This window comes from Oncorhynchus masou, unplaced genomic scaffold (genome assembly GCF_036934945.1).
Source record: "Oncorhynchus masou masou isolate Uvic2021 unplaced genomic scaffold, UVic_Omas_1.1 unplaced_scaffold_965, whole genome shotgun sequence".
NCBI lineage: Eukaryota > Metazoa > Chordata > Actinopteri > Salmoniformes > Salmonidae > Oncorhynchus > Oncorhynchus masou.
Genome location: NW_027016152.1, coordinates 23,954 through 44,515, shown reverse-complemented (window position 1 = coordinate 44,515; position 20,562 = coordinate 23,954). Strand labels below are relative to the sequence as shown.

At 45.1% G+C, this 20,562-nt stretch overlaps 1 protein-coding gene and 1 pseudogene across 1 annotated transcript; both read right to left on the bottom strand.

Annotated features, from left to right (window-relative positions):
- The window catches only part of LOC135538438 (hepatocyte growth factor-regulated tyrosine kinase substrate-like), a 46,411-nt pseudogene extending 35,448 nt beyond the window's left edge, over positions 1–10,963 (bottom strand).
- Positions 10,964–14,151: 3,188 nt separating this feature from the next.
- LOC135538443 (claudin-6-like) lies at positions 14,152–18,279 on the bottom strand. The gene is made up of 2 exons (XM_064964342.1): positions 17,954–18,279; positions 14,152–15,410 (listed from the first exon to the last, which is right to left on the bottom strand). Exon 2 carries the CDS (start codon positions 15,113–15,115, stop codon positions 14,471–14,473), a length of 645 nt encoding a protein of 214 aa, XP_064820414.1. The 5' UTR covers positions 15,116–15,410; positions 17,954–18,279; the 3' UTR covers positions 14,152–14,470.
- Between the last annotated feature and the right edge of the window lie 2,283 nt (positions 18,280–20,562).

Sequence of the window (20,562 nt, the reverse complement as noted above, 5' to 3'; positions counted from 1 at the left end):
ACATCACCACTCACTGAGTCACAGATACACTGTAGTACATCACCACTCACTGAGTCACAGATACACTGTAGTACATCACCACTCACTGAGTCACAGTACAGATACACTGTAGTACATCACCACTCACTGAGTCACTCACTGAGTCACAGTACAGATACACTGTAGTACATCACCACTCACTGAGTCACAGATACACTGTAGTACATCACCACTCACTGAGTCACAGTACAGATACACTGTAGTACATCACCACTCACTGAGTCACAGTACAGATACACTGTAGTACATCACCACTCACTGAGTCACAGTCACAGATACACTGTAGTACATCACCACTCACTGAGTCACAGATACACTGTAGTACATCACCACTCACTGAGTTAGTCACAGTACAGGTACACTGTAGTACATCACCACTCACTGAGTTAGTCACAGTACAGATACACTGTAGTACATCACCACTCACTGAGTTACAGTCACAGTACAGATACACTGTAGTACATCACCACTCACTGAGTCACAGATACACTGTAGTACATCACCACTCACTGAGTCACAGATACACTGTAGTACATCACCACTCACTGAGTCACAGCCACAGATACACTGTAGTACATCACCACTCACTGAGTCACAGATACACTGTAGTACATCACCACTCACTGAGTCACAGTCACAGATACACTGTAGTACATCACCACTCACTGAGTTACAGTCACAGATACACTGTAGTACATCACCACTCACTGAGTCACAGTACAGATACACTGTAGTACATCACCACTCACTGAGTCACAGATACACTGTAGTACATCACCACTCACTGAGTCACAGTCACAGATACACTGTAGTACATCACCACTCACTGAGTCACAGTCACAGATACACTGTAGTACATCACCACTCACTGAGTCACAGCCACAGATACACTGTAGTACATCACCACTCACTGAGTCACAGGTACACTGTAGTACATCACCACTCACTGAGTTACAGTCACAGATACACTGTAGTACTCAGTGAGTGGTTGTGTACAACTTCACAAGAACTTTTATAGACAGATAAACTGCATTTAAAAACACTACTCTATATTAAGTGCAAAAAAACAAAAAACTGGGCACCTCAGTTCCCTGACAAACACAACACTTCCTTCTTCCAGAATAGAAGATAATACCAGGCTATACTATACTATAATAATATGATAGGAATACACCTAGACTGAAACAAGGTTCTAACTTAGGTAGAGACTTGTTTTACCAGACCAACAAGTCTCTAGAGAAATCCTTCCAACTAAGCTATCTGAGCAGCTAACCGATCGCTGCAGCTGTACATAATCTATTGGTAAATAGCCCACCCATTTCCAGCTACCTCATCCCCACAGTTTTTATTTATTTACTTTTCTGCTCTTTTGCACACCAATATCTCTACCTGTACATGATCATTTATCAATCCAGTGTTAATCTGCAATATTGTAATTATTCGCCTACCTCCTCATGCCTTTTGCACACATTGTATATAGACTCCCCTTTTTTTTCTACTGTGTTATTGACTTGTTAATTGTTTACTCAATGTGTAACTCTGTGTTGTCTGTTCACACTGCTATGCTTTATCTTGGCCAGGACGCAGTTGTAAATGAGAACTTGTTCTCAACTAGTCTACCTGGTTAAATAAAGGTGAAATAAATAAATTAAATAAAAGGTTTCCTTCAGTCCTTTCCCCCTAAATAATCCCATTCCAGACGTCACTTCAGAGACTAAATGTTCAGAGTGTTGTCTTGCTGTGTTCTCTCACAGAGTAGAGACTTGTGTTGGGAAGTCCCTCAGTCGGTCTGACCTGAATCAGCGTGTGACCAAGCTATGACATCACCGTCAGGAAGTCAACAGAAGGTCACCTGACAAGGGTGGGGAGCCAATCAAAAGACTGCAATGTCATGCCGTAACATACCATTCACAATCAGATAGATATGCGTTGTGTAGAACAGATATAACTGTCAGGTAGAATAGGGGCAGCAGCGTAGCCTAGTGGTTAGAACGTTGGACTAGTAACCAAAAGGTTGTGAGTTCGAATCCCGAGCTGCCTCTAGGCCATCATTGAAAATAAGAATTTGTTCTTAACTGGTTAAAAATAGATATTTTACTAATAAAACTGAAATCAGTCTATCTTATTCTGAACATTGCAGATAGAAATGCATTGTGTAGAACATACAATTGACAGTCCTGTAAGGAATCGTGTCAACTCCACTCATTAGGCTACATTTCTATGTGGAAAACTGAATGACCTCTGGCCAGCTCCCAGGTTGTCAGAATACAGGGTTCAAATACTATTTGAAAATCATTTTAAAGACTTGATCAAGGCTTGATTTCGCTCACCTGGAGCAATGCAACCAATAGAATAGTCTGAAAACGGTAAACCCTGCAGATTCTGGCACTCCAGACAGGTTTAAGCAAAACACCAGAAATGTTTGAAAGACTTCGAACCCTATTTGAACCCAGGTCTGCAGTTCACTACAGCACCAGTGGGTGATTATGAGGCTAAGACGCAGGGTGAAAAGGTCATAAGGATTGGAGTCAGCAGCACCAGGCTTAGACATATCCCCAGACAGATCACACTGTGTGTGTAAAAACTAGTACAAACTGTAGCTGGACATGAAGCCGATTTCAGTAGTAGAGGGACCACGAATACGTCTGCTATCGAGACACGGTGGAGAAATCAGAGCAGAGGGAGAGGTGTCCGCTGTGTTATTACAGCCGTTCTGGTGTGCTGTGATCGCCATGGTTACGTCCCAAACCGCACACTATTCCCTACATAGTGCACTACTTTATACCAGAGTCCTATGCGGGCCCTGGTCAAAAGTAGCGCACTAGGAAACAGGGTGTAATTTGGGAGGCAAGCCCATGTCAGCTGACTGGGTCACAGCCGTGTCTTAGCTTCCCTCCTTTACCCAACTCAACCACGAGAGCTCCGGAGATAGAGAGGGCATTCCTTCCACAAGGAGCAGCCTGGGCTGAAGTTTCCTCTAGGTTCAGATCTAGGGTCAGTTTCCCTTCCCCCACTCCAAACCTTAACCATTAGTGGGGCGGGGGGGACAAAACTGACCCAAGATCAGTGTCTAAGGAGAACTTCCCCTCGTCCAGAAGAAACCCTCACGTGATTGGATCAGTACTTCAGTGCTCCAGCTTGACACTCCCAGTTTCTACACTGAGATCACAATAAGTTGTATCTCGTAAAACTGACAGTCGACATAAACACCAAGACATTCCTTTTCTGACCTAAATTGAAATGCTAACATTTATTATTCTAATGTATAGTTTGATTCCTGTCCCTTCATCCTCTTGGCTCACTACAAACACAACTGTTCCTGTCCCTTCATCCTCTTGGCTCACCACAAACATCACTGTTCCTGTCCCTTCATCCTCTTGGCTCACCACAAACATTAATGGTCCTGTCCCTTCATCCTCTTGGCTCACCACAAACACAACTGTTCCTGTCCCTTCATTCTCTTGGCTCACCACAAACACAACTGTTCCTGTCCCTTCATCCTCTTGGCTCACCACAAACATCACTGTTCCTGTCCCTTCATCCTCTTGGCTCACCACAAACATTAATGTTCCTGTCCCTTCATTCTCTTGGCTCACCACAAACATTACTGTTCCTGTCCCTTCATCCTCTTGGCTCACCACAAACATTAATGTTCCTGTCCCTTCATTCTCTTGGCTCACCACAAACATTAATGGTACTGTCCCTTCATTCTCTTGGCTCAAACAAACATTAATGTTCCTGTCCCTTCATTCTCTTGGCTCACCACAAACACAACTGTTCCTGTCCCTTCATTCTCTTGGCTCACCACAAACTTAACTGGCCCTATGAGAGCTGTCTGAATGGAAGTAACCTAAGGAGGAGATTGATGGGATGTAGGCCTGTAGAAGACCACAGCAGACCAGTCCACTCTAGAGTAACACTCCTATACAACAAGGAGGAGATTGTTGGGATGTAGGCCTGTAGAAGACCACAGCAGACCAGTCCACTCTAGAGTAACACTCCTATACAACAAGGAGGAGATTGATGGGATGTAGGCCTGTAGAAGACCAGCAGACCAGTCCACTCTAGAGTAACACTCCTATACAACAAGGAGGAGATTGATGGGATGTAGGCCTGTAGAAGACCAGCAGACCAGTCCACTCTAGAGTAACACTCCTATACAACAAGGAGGAGATTGATGGGATGTAGGCCTGTAGAAGACCAGCAGACCAGTCCACTCTAGAGTAACACTCCTATACAACAAGGAGGAGATTGATGGGATGTAGGCCTGTAGAAGACCAGCAGACCAGTCCACTCTAGAGTAACACTCCTATACAACAAGGAGGAGATTGATGGGATGTAGGCCTGTAGAAGACCAGCAGACCAGTCCACTCTAGAGTAACACTCCTATACAACAAGGAGGAGATTGATGGGATGTAGGCCTGTAGAAGACCAGCAGACCAGTCCACTCTAGAGTAACACTCCTATACAACAAGGAGGAGATTGTTGGGATGTAGGCCTGTAGAAGACCACAGCAGACCAGTCCACTCTAGAGTAACACTCCTATACAACAAGGAGGAGATTGTTGGGATGTAGGCCTGTAGAAGACCACAGCAGACCAGTCCACTCTAGAGTAACACTCCTATACAACAAGGAGGAGATTGTTGGGATGTAGGCCTGTAGAAGACCACAGCAGACCAGTCCACTCTAGAGTAACACTCCTATACAACAAGGAGGAGATTGATGGGATGTAGGCCTGTAGAAGACCACAGCAGACCAGTCCACTCTAGAGTAACACTCCTATACAACAAGGAGGAGATTGATGGGATGTAGGCCTGTAGAAGACCAGCAGACCAGTCCACTCTAGAGTAACACTCCTATACAACAAGGAGGAGATTGATGGGATGTAGGCCTGTAGAAGACCAGCAGACCAGTCCACTCTAGAGTAACACTCCTATACAACAAGGAGGAGATTGATGGGATGTAGGCCTGTAGAAGACCACAGCAGACCAGTCCACTCTAGAGTAACACTCCTATACAACAAGGAGGAGATTGATGGGATGTAGGCCTGTAGAAGACCACAGCAGACCAGTCCACTCTAGAGTAACACTCCTATACAACAAGGAGGAGATTGTTGGGATGTAGGCCTGTAGAAGACCACAGCAGACCAGTCCACTCTAGAGTAACACTCCTATACAACAAGGAGGAGATTGTTGGGATGTAGGCCTGTAGAAGACCACAGCAGACCAGTCCACTCTAGAGTAACACTCCTATACAACAAGGAGGAGATTGATGGGATGTAGGCCTGTAGAAGACCACAGCAGACCAGTCCACTCTAGAGTAACACTCCTATACAACAAGGAGGAGATTGATGGGATGTAGGCCTGTAGAAGACCAGCAGACCAGTCCACTCTAGAGTAACACTCCTATACAACAAGGAGGAGATTGATGGGATGTAGACCTGTAGAAGACCAGCAGACCAGTCCACTCTAGAGTAACACTCCTATACAACAAGGAGGAGATTGATGGGATGTAGGCCTGTAGAAGACCACAGCAGACCAGTCCACTCTAGAGTAACACTCCTATACAACAAGGAGGAGATTGATGGGATGTAGGCCTGTAGAAGACCACAGCAGACCAGTCCACTCTAGAGTAACACTCCTATACAACAAGGAGGAGATTGATGGGATGTAGGCCTGTAGAAGACCACAGCAGACCAGTCCACTCTAGAGTAACACTCCTATACAACAAGGAGGAGATTGATGGGATGTAGGCCTGTAGAAGACCACAGCAGACCAGTCCACTCTAGAGTAACACTCCTATACAACAAGGAGGAGATTGATGGGATGTAGGCCTGTAGAAGACCACAGCAGACCAGTCCACTCTAGAGTAACACTCCTATACAACAAGGAGGAGATTGGTGGGATGTAGGCCTGTAGAAGACCAGCAGACCAGTCCACTCTAGAGTAACACTCCTATACAACAAGGAGGAGATTGATGGGATGTAGGCCTGTAGAAGACCACAGCAGACCAGTCCACTCTAGAGTAACACTCCTATACAACAAGGAGGAGATTGATGGGATGTAGGCCTGTAGAAGACCACAGCAGACCAGTCCACTCTAGAGTAACACTCCTATACAACAAGGAGGAGATTGATGGGATGTAGGCCTGTAGAAGACCACAGCAGACCAGTCCACTCTAGAGTAACACTCCTATACAACAAGGAGGAGATTGATGGGATGTAGGCCTGTAGAAGACCAGAGCAGACCAGTCCACTCTAGAGTAACACTCCTATACAACAAGGAGGAGATTGATGGGATGTAGGCCTGTAGAAGACCACAGCAGACCAGTCCACTCTAGAGTAACACTCCTATACAACAAGGAGGAGATTGATGGGATGTAGGCCTGTAGAAGACCAGAGCAGACCAGTCCACTCTAGAGTAACACTCCTATACAACAAGGAGGAGATTGATGGGATGTAGGCCTGTAGAAGACCACAGCAGACCAGTCCACTCTAGAGTAACACTCCTATACAACAAGGAGGAGATTGGTGGGATGTAGGCCTGTAGAAGACCAGAGCAGACCAGTCCACTCTAGAGTAACACTCCTATACAACAAGGAGGAGATTGATGGGATGTAGGCCTGTAGAAGACCACAGCAGACCAGTCCACTCTAGAGTAACACTCCTATACAACAAGGAGGAGATTGATGGGATGTAGGCCTGTAGAAGACCAGCAGACCAGTCCACTCTAGAGTAACACTACTATACAACAAGGAGTGGAGGTAAGGGTGAGGACGTGACTCCATCACTTGTTTTAAGGAATGACTCATCAGAATGGAGTCCTCCAGGTCTCAATGGAGCGTCCCTGGAGTGGAACTGACAAGTGGAGAGTGGGAGGGGAGAGAGAGAAACATCTGAGTAACCTGCTTTAAATTATTTGGCTTCAGTTGGTTTCAATTAAAACTTTTGGTTTAAGAGACTCTTGATGTTGACCTGTGAGCCTTTGTGCCCCACCTGGGAAATAATGTAAGTGAAATCAAATCAAATTTATTTATATAGCCCTTCGTACATCAGCTGATATCTCAAAGTGCTGTACAGAAACCCAGCCTAAAACCCCAAACAGCAAGCAATGCAGGTGTAGAAGCACGGTGGCTAGGAAAAACTCCCTAGAAAAGCCTAAACCTAGGAAGAAACCTAGAGAGGAACCAGGCTATGAGGGGTGGCCAGTCCTCTTCTGGCTGTGCTGGGTGGAGATTATAACAGAACATGGCCAAGATGTTCAAATGTTCATAGATCACCAGTTTGGTCAAATAATAATAATCACAGTAGTTGTCGAGGGTGCAGCAAGTCAGCACCTCAGGAGGAAATGTCAGTTGGCTTTTCATAGCCGATCATTTAGAGTATCTCTCTGCTATGATGCTAAGAAAGATGACGCATGGCAGGGATGAAAGGAAGGGGTAGAGGGGCTGAAGGAGGGGTGAAGGAGAGGGGCTGAAGGAGGGGTAGAGGGGCTGAAGGAGGGGTAGAGGGGCTGAAGGAGGGGTAGAGGGGCTGAAGGAGGGGTAGAGGGGCTGAAGGAGGGGTAGAGGGGCTGAAGAAGGTGTAGAGGGGCTGAAGGAGGGGTACAGGGGCTGAAGGAGGGGTGAAGAACAGGGGCTGAAGGAGGGGTAGAGGGGCTGAAGGAGGGGGTAGAGGGGCTGAAAGGAGGGGCTGAAGAGGTAGAGGGGCTGAAGAAGGGTAGAGGGGCTGAAGGGGCTGAAGAGGGGCTGAAGGGGAGGTGTGTAGAGGGGCTGAAGGAGGGGTACAGGGGCTGAAGGAGGGTAGAGGGGCTGAAGGAGGGGGTAGGGGCTGGAGGGGTAGAGGGGCTGAAGGAGGGTACAGGGGCTGAAGGAGGGGTACAGGGGCTGAAGGAGGGGAGGGGCTGAAGGAAGGGTACAGGGGCTGAAGGAGGGGTACAGGGGCTGAAGGAGGGGTACAGGGGCTGAAGGAGGGTACAGGGGCTGAAGGAGGGGTAGAGGGGCTGAAGGAGGGGTGAAGGAGGGGGTAGAGGGGCTGAAGGAGGTGTAGAGGGGCTGAAGGAGGGGTACAGGGGCTGAAGGAAGGGTACAGGGGCTGAAGGAGGGGTACAGGGGCTGAAGGAGGGTACAGGGGCTGAAGGAGGGGTACAGGGGGTGAATCTAGACAGGGTCACCTTCAGTAGATCCTTCAGCTCCTCCATGGTGGTTTTACAGGCCACCTCATCATGGACCGTCTGACCACAGTTCTTCACTACTGACTCCAACACCTGACAGGGGGAAGAAACACTCAATCACACTTCACAACACAGAGGCCTAATTCTTCTGATTACGCCTCACGTCAGACCTTTCACAATGTAACTAGCCTGTCACCTTGGTTACACCGACAGCGTCATTACGCAAAATGTTACGCAGCATCATCTGGATATGCGGGCAAACTAAAGTTCAACATTCACCTTCTGCTACCATTTCTGTCAAGCCGTCTACACATACAGTTTGATGCTTACCTTCAACAAATCCAACATGTGCACCACACAGAACACACTGCCTCTGCAATGCTGCAAGGCAAACGCAGCGTTCCACTGGAAACGAACGTACCTCTGGTGTATCAACATGGAATAACGCTGTCGGTGTGATCCAGGCGTGTGTATATATATATATATCTGGATATCATTTCCTGAACGCATTTCTTATTCAAAACATCTGAATGTGGCCCAATGTGAATGACTGATCAGCCATCCTGTAACGCAGCACTAGAAGGTTGTGATTGTGTCATTACAAGTGGGGAGTGGTTCATTACAAGTGGGGAGTGGTTCAGCGTAGATCCACGCAGCATTGGTCGGTCTCGTAACCCACCTCAAGACCATAAAGGACCACATGCGGGTTCTTATCCATCAGCTTCTTCTTAATGGCTCCGATGGCATACTTCGCCCTGCAGGAAGAGAAACACTGATCAGACCAGACACACTTCTATTGTGTGGAGACATGGGGCTAGTTCCAATTATTTTCAAATGGTTCCTTCCTTCCTAGGCCTCGTCACAGAAACACTGATCAGACCAGACACACTTCTATTGTGTGGAGACATGGGGCTAGTTCCAATTATTTTCAAATGGTTCCTTCCTTCCTAGGCCTCGTCACGGAAACACTTAAGGACCTCTCCACTGCAATGATCCAATCACAGAGATTAGGCTAGTGATTACCAGAAGGAAGGAAGGATTCTAAGTATTTGATCAGGGCCGTGGTGTACTCGGCACTCTACTACTCACTGTGTGTCTCCTTGACGAATGAGATCACAGATCTGCAGGATGGACTCCCAGTCTGTCTCCAGCAGTAGCTGACTGGTTGCTTTATCTGCAGACAGAGAGGAGAGGGTTCAGTGTCTCACATGTCTTTCATTCAAGATCATCATAAACATTTTAGTCATTCAGCAGACAACGTTATCCAGAGCGACAGTCACTGCATTAATCTTAAAATAGCTTGGTGAAACAACCACATATCACAGTCGTAGCAAGTAGACTTTTCCTCAATAAAGTAGCTAATCAGCTAAGTCAGTGTTAGTAAGAAAAGAGAAGTGTGAGGGTCTTTTAACCAGGGTGGATAAGACAAAACCTTACACCTGAAAGCATAGGCTATTTCTCTAAACAGTGGAGTTGTGTGTTTACTTGTGAGCAGGTGAAATTGATTGTGACTAGCGCCTATTCAAAATCATTAATGACTCAGAAAGCAGCCTTTCCCACATCACAATTTAGACTACAACATGAACATGTCCAGGCGTGTGGGACTATACAAATGGAACTGATCATATCGTTCCATCACTGTAGTATGAAACAGAGGATTTCTCCGTTCAGTAACTGATGGGGGTGGGGTAGGCCTAGTTAGTGATTAATAGTGAGTGGATCAAGGTATGTTGTTATGGAATGCATTTCTACACAGTAACTAACTAGCTTGCGGCTGTTGCAAAACTAAGAGGAAACGTCGGTAACCGGGAATGAGCCTGTATGTTATTATGATTGACACAAACCTTCGGCCTTTTCTGTTGGCCAGTTTATGATGTGCTGACCTTAATTTATTATGCCAACACAGGGCTCAACAATAGACACATCAATAACATCAGAACACTTGAAGCAATCTACTGATGATTACAGTTGTCAGCGAGTTGTCTAAACTGTTTTGGGGTTGAAGTTAGTCTACGATGAGACTGATAAGAACATATGTCTGGTGACGTTGTCTGGCGCAGTGGGGTGAGCTGGATAGAGCTAATATATCTATAACAACTAGCTAGCTGGATGGCAAATAATGAAAGTTATGCAAATTATAAAAACAATTATTTATGTCTGACGATCGGGGATATCCAACTAAACAAATATGTTTGTATTTTTTATGTCGGGAAAAGCGGGGCGCAGCGCACCCACACAACATCCTCTGATCGCGTTGCTAGCATGCTAACTAGCCAAGCTAACCTAGGCTAGACAAAATGCCTGGCATGTAAGCATAGTGTTTGGTAGATTAAATGACATGTTATTGATAAGCAGTTACACTGCAATACTCGATAGAAAAGACGATACTCGATTAGAGGCCTCGGCCTATCGTCGAACTGAACACAGACAATGCCAAGTTTAGCTAGGTAACGTTAGCTAATGTTAGCTTGTTAGCAGGGCTGTGACACAGCCCCAGACGCCTGCCAAAACAATACGCAAAAAAACAATCACCGGTGTAAAATGTTTAGATACTCATATCTTACCAAGAAGCCTCTCAAATGTACCACCACCCTTTCCCATGGCTGATCCAATGACGCAGGCTAGCTGACGAGAACGTTATTTTTTTTTTTTTTTTGGTCAATCCAACAATTATTTTAACACATCCACTGTATAGATCGCTAGCCAGCTGTAAAGTTATTTGCTACTTCCTACTTCCTGTTTCGGGTTTAGAAACTCTGTGGTTCGGTGGTGAAGTCCGTCTATTCCAAAGGTTGCCCCCTACAGTCTGAAGAGGGGATTGTACAGGGGGACTTGGTTGTGTACAGTTCATTCAAGTGGACATGAGTTCCATAACAGAGGAATATTTTTATGACGGTGCAACAAGAAAGCCTTACTGGGTACTCAATAAATCCTCACAAATGGCGCTTTTCTGATCAGTTGGTTCGCCTCAATTCTACTCAGTTTGATAAAGTGAAATACAGGGAGACATTTAAATGAGAGAACAAATCGGAGGCCCAATTCACAGTCTACATGTGTGAGCCAATTTAATCGACATGAAATTGTTCAAGAGAAGAGAGGGATGGTTAAGTGTTGGTGGGTGGTGGAGCTGCAACCTTCTATGTGTCTAGGCCACAGGAGGTTGGTGGCACTTTAGTTGGGGTGGACTGGTAGCACATACATAGAACACATGGTCTCCATGTGGTTGGTGCCATTCCATCTGTGCAGTCACGGCCATTGTTCTGAGCCATCCTTCCGTCAGCAGCCTCCTGTGGTATTGGCCTACGTCATCAAGTGTTGATCAGGCCCTATCCAGCCATCTATCCATTCCATCACATTGATATGAGGAATAAGAGGAACTGCCTTGCTGTATTTCATCACACTCTCCTCCTCCCTACACTGGTATACATAGGTCTACTTAGGTCATAGATGAGTACATAGAAGCAGAATGCATAGAACGACCCACCCCAATCAAGTCAATGATGGCATTATGGTTGGACTGACAGCCAATGTGAGTGTACCCATCCATATACAAGTCAAATTTCCAGGGTTAGAGGTTCCAAGCCCTTTTCTGTGGATTATATTTCTATGTATGAGTCACTACCTGGCACTCACAACACTGGAGGCCATTGTTTTGGCTGTGCTGCTGATGCTCCATACAATGACATTGTGTCTCTGTCTCTACTAGTCTCTACTGTTAGCTGGTAGGGCTGAACACAGAGAGAGGAAGACTGTCTACTAGTCTCTAAGGTTAGCTGGTAGGGCTGGACACAGAGAGAGGAAGACTGTCTACTAGTCTCTACTGTTAGCTGGTAGGGCTGGACACAGAGAGAGGAAGACTGTCTACTAGTCTCTACTGTTAGCTGGTAGGGCTGGACACAGAGAGAGGAAGACTGTCTACTAGTCTCTACTGTTAGCTGGTAGGGCTGGACACAGAGAGGAAGACTGTCTACTAGTCTCTACTGTTAGCTGGTAGGGCTGAACACAGAGAGAGGAAGACTGTCTACTAGTCTCTACTGTTAGCTGGTAGGGCTGGACACAGAGAGAGGAAGACTGTCTACTAGTCTCTAAGGTTAGCTGGTAGGGCTGGACACACAGAGAGAGGAAGACTGTCTACTAGTCTCTACTGTTAGCTGGTAGGGCTGGACACAGAGAGAGGAAGACTGTCTACTAGTCTCTACTGTTAGCTGGTAGGGCTGAACACAGAGAGAGGAAGACTGTCTACTAGTCTCTACTGTTAGCTGGTAGAGCTGGACACAGAGACAAGCTGCCAAGAGCTTCCTCACCACCCACCAGTCAAAGAAACAAGACGATGTATAAACAACTGCTTATAGCAGATGACAACGTGTTTAATTTAATGAGATGGATACCATTTTGTGTGCAGAAAATCTACTTGAATTAAAAGTAGAATGTGTGTGTTTAAAATATGTGACTTGATTTATTTATATACCTACACTAAGAGGCTACATGCCATGCTCTGTGATCCTTATCTGCTACTGTACAGTTAATGAAAACTGCATTTATATATGATACATTGGTAGTCATTATTAGTGATGTGGGTTGTCATATTTATAAGATGGATAGACCTTATGAAATGGCTTATCAAATTAAAGTAGCTATAACAGCGCTGCAACTGTAGAATCTGAAGGATGTCAACTATGTCTCATGAATACAATAGTTATTACTGGCGCTGAACACATCCCACATAACATGCTTTGACAAAACACACACACACTTACCGTTGGAATGGAGAGATGTTTGTCATTTCTTCTGATGTACTCAATCAACAGTGGAGATTTGACATCAGATCTTCCAGTATATGGAAGGTCATTGTTCTGAAGGAATGTTGACGTAAATATAACTAGCGTAGCCTCCAGTAGACTATTCTAGAGCTGTTTTTCCCCTGCTAATCAACACACAGAGACATTCACAACAATAATAACTGAATAAGGAATGTTGATGTAAATATAACTAGCGTAGCCTCCAGTAGACTATTCTAGAGATGTTTTTCCCCTGCTAATCAACACACAGAGACATTCACAACAATAATAACTCAATAAGAAGACATTGGGGATTTTATGAGTTTAATCAATTCAAAATGATTATGTTATTGTATTACATATTAATCATGTGTTCAAAAACAATGTTGTTCCATTTGTACTGTATGGATCTATTAACTTTGCTCCTATTATATGCTAATTGTGTTCCGGCCCGCCGACTATTATCTCTGAAAACCTTTTGGGCCCCGAGGCAAAAACCTAGCTGACGAACCCTGTCTTACGGTGTATGGGAACGATGCAATGACATCATCACCTGATGATGTCATTGTCAGCCAATCATTTGTGAGGAGCCTGGTTCTGCTGGACTGGAGTCTGAGTCTTAAATTCAATTGAACCCTATATAGTGCACTTTGTTTGATCAGAGCTCATTGTAGTGCACTAGTTTTAAACCAGAGCTCTATGCTTCCATCAAAAGCATGGAATTGTATAGGGAATAGGGTGGTATTTGGGACGCAGGCAGTGTCCCCTAAGAACTGAGGACAGGAGCCCGGTTTTGACATCTAGACTGGACTGGAGACATTGAAACATGGAGATAACTGTACAGTCTGTAGTGATGACCTGATGGGAGATGGAGGATGAGTGGTAGCTGGTTGGGAATAAAAGGCCCTTGGCTGGTGCTCTCTCCATCCGCGCTACACCACACACTCACAGACGTACACACATACACAGTTCCCCATTGTTCCATTGTTCTGTTCCAATCTGCACCACCACTCACAGGTCACAATGGTGACGACATGACCACGTGTTCCGTTACGATGCCAAGACATTTACTCTTGGTGACCATCCTAATCCTTTGGTTTGAAGCGAATATAGGCTCTACTGTATCCTAGAATAGATGAATTCACACAGAGGAGTTTCCCAGAGAGGAATTGAAAGACTGCTGATTTTATTGGGTTTTACACTGACAGACAGACAGACTGACAGACAATAGGGTTATCGGAGGACAACAGGGACACATGAAATAGCAAAATGATTTCACAATTCCCTTCATAACCTCCTACTGCCTCTTTTGAAAGAATGAGAAAAAGCACCACCGAATAATAATAACATTAACATTCCAAAGTATTAAAAAGTATAAATACTAAGAGAGGAGGGTTTTTCATGTTGTCAGGGCGGAATCATGGAATCATAGAATCTCGGAATCATGGAATCACAGAATCATGGGGTTTTGTGGCATTCCGATCAGACGTAACCTTTGACCTGAGCAGCAGGTCCTCTACGGGGGCTGCTGTCGCTGCTGAAGGTCGGAGACCCGGGGATGCCGGGAGGACTCGACCCCGCATACAGCAGCGACCCACCAATCAGGAGCAAGGCCGACGCCCCCCAGCCCAGGTATAGGGCGGGGCCTAGCTCTCTCTTGTGCGGCGCGGCCACGTGGGGATCATAGAAGTCCCTGATAATGGAGTGGGCCGTCCAGCAGATAGGAACCAGGTAGAGAAACCCAGCGATGCCGAACAGAAAGCCGGAGATCCTTGCAATACGAGCCTTCAGACTATTCTGACCAATACACTTGGTGCACTTTACCCCCACCACACCTAGAGCCAGGGCCAGGCCACAGAGGAGGACGGAGAGCACGGTGAGGCCCCGGGCCGCCTGCATGTCGCTGGGCAGGGCCAAGAGACTGTCGTACACCTTGCACTGGATCTGGCCCGTTGATTGGACGATGCAGGTCATCCACAGCCCCTCCCAGATGATCTGAGCCGTCACGATGTTGTTGCCGATGAAGGCGGTGACGCGCCACAGCGGAACAGAGCATACCAGGAAGCCGCCCACCCAGCCAACCAGAGACAAGATCAGGCCCAGGAGCTGCATGCCGGTGGTCGCCATGGTAAAGGTGTCAGGCTGATGTTGTTGTTGTGGCAGTAGTAACGGTTGTGGTGACGGTTGACGATGTCTACCGGTATTTGGCTGGATTTTCGTAAGTATTTGTACCACGTTGGTTGTTACTGGGATGTTAAAGTCCTTTCTCTTTGTGTCACTAAAATAGTCCCAAGCCGTGGAAAGTCTATACACCCCGAAATCTTGAAAAACAGATGTCTTCCTCCTCTTCTTCTTCTTCTTGCCCCTCTCCTTCTCTCTGGTTGATGTGGAGGCCAACTGGGGACAGACGAGGCCAAACGTCCTAACAACCAGATGAAATCAAAAGCAGTGGTTGGTATAATGATCCAGTTGAGGACATTTCTGAACTGCACTTATGCAAATGAACTTCTAAACCACCAGAATAATAGCAAATCATATCATGAATCATTGTGTTTTCTTGATAGCTACCGACACAAATATCTAGAACAAAGTGTAAATAAGATAAATTCCTTAAAAAGATTCACAGAATTACAAATAAAAGTTCTCCAGTAGGCATCTACTGAGAGAGCTAAGAGCTGTGTTGTCAGTCATAAGTACCATTCACCCAGTCTATTGAATCCTACACAGATTAGCATAGCATTCATAAACATTTAAAAGTCCAAATAATCCCAGTGTTTAGCTACTGTAACTAATGTTTATCATAACTATTTGTAAACAGGCAGGGGGGAGGGCCTGAGAGTGACTGGATTCCAGTGTGGACCCGAAGGAGCAGAGAGAGAACGGTTTCCATTGACTGTGCTGCTGTGGGTGTTGGAGCTACGAGCTGCTACGCCTGCCTGGCCGGAACACTGGGTCATCTCAGAAAAACATGAGGAGGATCGGAACACAGCAGGGCTTTCATACAGGACTGGTACAGTGGGCCCAGGCTCTGTTGACTGAGGACCCAGCTCGGTTTAGCTCTGTTCTGGACTGTCTTAATTACACTGGGAGAAATGACAGCTGGACTGATACAATAGATGGATCAATCACTACTTGTATCGGCAAAATTGATAGCGGTTAACCCACTGGGCAAAAATGGGTTGAATCACCGTTGTTTCCACGATATTTCAACAACAACAACAAATCTACGTGATGACGTTGAATCAACGTGGAAAACTTATCGGATCAAAAAGTCCTATTTTTTCCCCACCTAACTTTGAACCTAAATCCAATGACTTGGCGACATTTGTTGTTCATTTCAAGTTGAATTGACGGTTAGTTGACAACTCAACCACATGTAAATCCAAACTTGACATTGAACTGATGTCTGTGCCCAGCGGGGTGATGAAATAAGACGATGATTAAAATATTGTCTAAGAGGGATGGACCTTTAACTTTAACTAGTTTCATTTCAATAAGACTGTGATTAATATAGTCTAACAGGGGACCTTCATCTTTAACTAGTTTCATTTCAATAAGACTGTGATTAATATAGTCTAACAGGGGACCTTCATCTTTAGTTTCCCCTCTCTAGTTTCATTTCAATAAGACTGTGATTAATTTAGTCTAACAGGGGACCTTCATCTTTAGTTTCCCCTCTCTAGTTTCATTTCAATAAGACTGTGATTAATATAGTCTAACAGGGGACCTTCATCTTTAACTAGTTACATTTCAATAAGACGATGATTAATATAGTCTAACAGGGGACCTTCATCTTTAGTTTCCCCTCTCTAGTTTCATTTCAATAAGACTGTGATTAATATAGTCTAACAGGGGACCTTCATCTTTAGTTTCCCCTCTCTAGTTTCATTTCAATAAGACTGTGATTAATAAGGGGACCTTCATCTTTAGTTTCCCCTCTCTAGTTTCATTTCAATAAGACTGTGATTAATATAGTCTAACAGGGGACCTTCATCTTTAGTTTCCCCTCTCTAGTTTCATGCCACATTGTTTAAAAAAATAATAGGCATCGGATAATTAAGCAATAAGGCCTGGGGGGGGGGGGTGGTATATGGCCAATATACCACAGCTAAGGGCTGTTCTTAAGCACGACGCAACGCAGAGTGCCTGGATTTACAGCCCTTAGTCGTGGTATATTGACCATATGCCACAAACCCCGAAGTGCATTATTGCTATTATAAACTGGTTACCCACGTAAATAGAGCAGTAAAAATAAATGATTTGTCGTGCCCGTGGTATACGGTCTGATATACCACGGCTCTCAGCCAATCAACATTCAGGGCTTGAACCACCCAGTTTATAAATTACAGTATCATACTAATGATAAAAGACAATAAACAGATTAGTATAATAGACAGTGAGATCCTAAAAGAGAATAAACACATTAGTATAATAGACAGTGAGATCCTAAAAGAGAATAAACACATTAGTGTAATAGACAGTGAGATCCTAAAAGAGAATAAACACATTAGTGTAATAGACAGTGAGATCCTAAAAGAGAATAAACACATTAGTATTATAGACAGTGAGATCCTAAAAGAGAATAAACACATTAGTGTAATAGACAGTGAGATCCTAAAAGAGAATAAACACATTAGTGTAATAGACAGTGAGATCCTAAAAGAGAATAAACACATTAGTATAGACAGTGAGATCCTAAAAGAGAATAAACACATTAGTGTAATAGACAGTGAGATCCTAAAAGAGAATAAACACATTAGTGTAATAGACAGTGAGATCCTAAAAGAGAATAAACACATTAGTATTATAGACAGTGAGATCCTGACACAGACAGGTCCAACAAGCTACGGAATACACATTCTTAACCATGAGGTGGAATGTTTCAATACCACAATGTTTTTGTTGACTGTACTAACACCGTAGTATTTACAATACACAAACAATACATTAGAGTCCATTAGTCACCTCAGATGGAGTGTGATGGATCTCCTCTCCTCCTCCAAGCAGTCGTGGGAGAGGCAGCGTGTTCTTCAGCAGTCCTGTGGAGCTGTGGTTGTACAGGTCAGAGGTGGATGTAGGTAACCGGTTGGCTGGTTCAGGGGGAGGCAGAGACAGAGGCTTTGAAGGTTCAGCTCAGTCCACAGGTACGAACGAGGACCTGAGAGGTCAGGCTGGCTTCTGCAGAGGGCGAAGAGCTTCAACATCCAGGACAGGACAGGACTGGAGAGAGGGCTGCCCTCTGAGATGCCAGCTAGCGCAAGTCTGTGTGGCAGTGGGTAGAAGCATACGCTTGTGTGTCTGTCAGTGTGTCTGTGTAAGCGTGTGACAGTATGTGTAGCTGTGTTTGTGTGTGTGTGTGTCTCCCAGTGCCTGGTGTTCAAGTACAATGGCATGCTGTTCTCCACTGCTGTTCTCTCTCTCCGACACCCCCACACCATCATCCATTCATTCCTCCATCCATCCAGGCCAACAACCCATTCTGTCTTCTTTTTCATCTTTTCGCCTCGCTTGTTCTTTGATGTGCTCCATTCTTTTCATCTCCCTGTTTCTAATGTGTTATGTGTTCAACTGAAGTTGGTGACTGAGGCGGGTCACAGAGGGCTCTAGTCCAGTTCTCTCCCTTTATTCTACCTCCTGTTCACATGTCTCCTGTCTCCTAAAGACCCGCCTTTAACTTGACCTTTGGGAGCTACGAAAGGACCGTTGTAGCTGTGGTAACCAACCATCAACCCGTTAACCAACGACGAGAATTCAACTAACCAACGAAAGAAACAGGAAGTACTGGGAGAACAGACAGGGATCGAAATAAAACTCCTTTTTTTTACGATTTACAGTTAAGTAATTTACCAGACGCTCTTATCCAGAGTGACTTACAGTCAGTGCATTCATCTTCAAATAGCAAGGTGGGACAACCACATGTAACAGTAAGTCCCTTTTTAACTCACTGAAGTAGTTATCAGCAAGGTCAGTGCTGGTAGGAACAGACAAGTATAATTTCAGTTGGAGGGGAAATAAGAGTGGGATGTCTTATTTAAGATACTCTTTGAAGAGGTACACACGTTTTCAGAAGATGGACAGGGACTCTGCTGTCCTAGCTTCATGATGAAGCTCGTTCCACCACAAGACCATGTCTTATTTAAGATACTCTTTGAAGAGGTACACACGTTTTCAGAAGATGGACAGGGACTCTGCTGTCCTAGCTTCATGAGGAAGCTCGTTCCACCACAAGACCCCCCCAGGGGTGGGAGGACCAAGACACTAGAACGGAGTACTCAGGGTTTTTTATTTTTTTATTTAACCAAACCCTAACCCGGACGACGGTGAGCCAATTGTGCGCCACCCTATGGGACTCCCAATCGCGGCCGGTTGTGATACAGCCTGGAATCAAACCAGGGTCTGTAGTGATGCCTCTAGCACTGAGATGCAGTGCCTTAGACCGCTGCACCACTCGGGAGGTTGGGGTGTAGGGTTTGAGCCTGAAGGCAAGGAGAGGCAGTTCACCTTGCTGCTCCGTAGGTAAACACCCTGGTCTTGTAGTGGATAGTTGGTCTTGTAGTGCGTAGATGGTCTTGTAGTGGATAGATGGTCTTGTAGAGGATAGATGGTCTTGTAGTGGATAGATGGTCTTGTACTGGATAGATGGTCTTGTAGTGGATAGATGGTCTTGTAGTGGATAGATGGTCTTGTAGTGGATAGATGGTCTTGTAGTGGATAGATGGTCTTGTAGTGGATAGTTGGTCTTGTAGTGGATAGTTGGTCTTGTAGTGGATAGTTGGTCTTGTAGAGGATAGATGGTCTTGTAGAGGATAGATGGTCTTGTAGTGGATAGATGGTCTTGTAGTGGATAGATGGTCTTGTAGTGGATAGATGGTCTTGTAGTGGATAGATGGTCTTTTAGTGGGTGGATAGTGAGTGGATAGTCTTGTCGTGGATAGATGGTCTTGTAGTGGATAGATAGTCTTGTAGTGGATAGATGGTCTTGTAGTGGATAGATGGTCTTGTAGTGGATAGATGGTCTTGTAGTGCGTAGATGGTCTTGTAGTGGATAGATGGTCTTGTAGTGGATAGATGGTCTTGTAGAGGATAGATGGTCTTGTAGTGGATAGATGGTCTTGTAGTGGATAGATGGTCTTGTAGTGCGTAGATGGTCTTGTAGTGGATAGATGGTCTTGTAGTGGATAGATGGTCTTGTAGTGGATAGATGGTCTTGTAGTGGATAGTTGGTCTTGTAGTGGATAGATGGTCTTGTAGTGGATAGATGGTCTTGTAGTGGATAGATGGTCTTGTAGTGGATAGTTGGTCTTGTAGTGGATAGATGGTCTTGTAGTGGATAGTTGGTCTTGTAGTGGATAGATAGTCTTGTAGTGGATAGATGGTCTTGTAGTGGATAGATGGTCTTGTAGTGGATAGATGGTCTTGTAGTGGATAGTTGGTCTTGTAGTGGATAGATGGTCTTGTAGTGGATAGATGGTCTTGTAGTGCGTAGATGGTCTTGTAGTGGATAGATGGTCTTGTAGTGGATAGATGGTCTTGTAGTGGATAGTCTTGCAGTGGGTGGGAGCACGTGTCGTGCT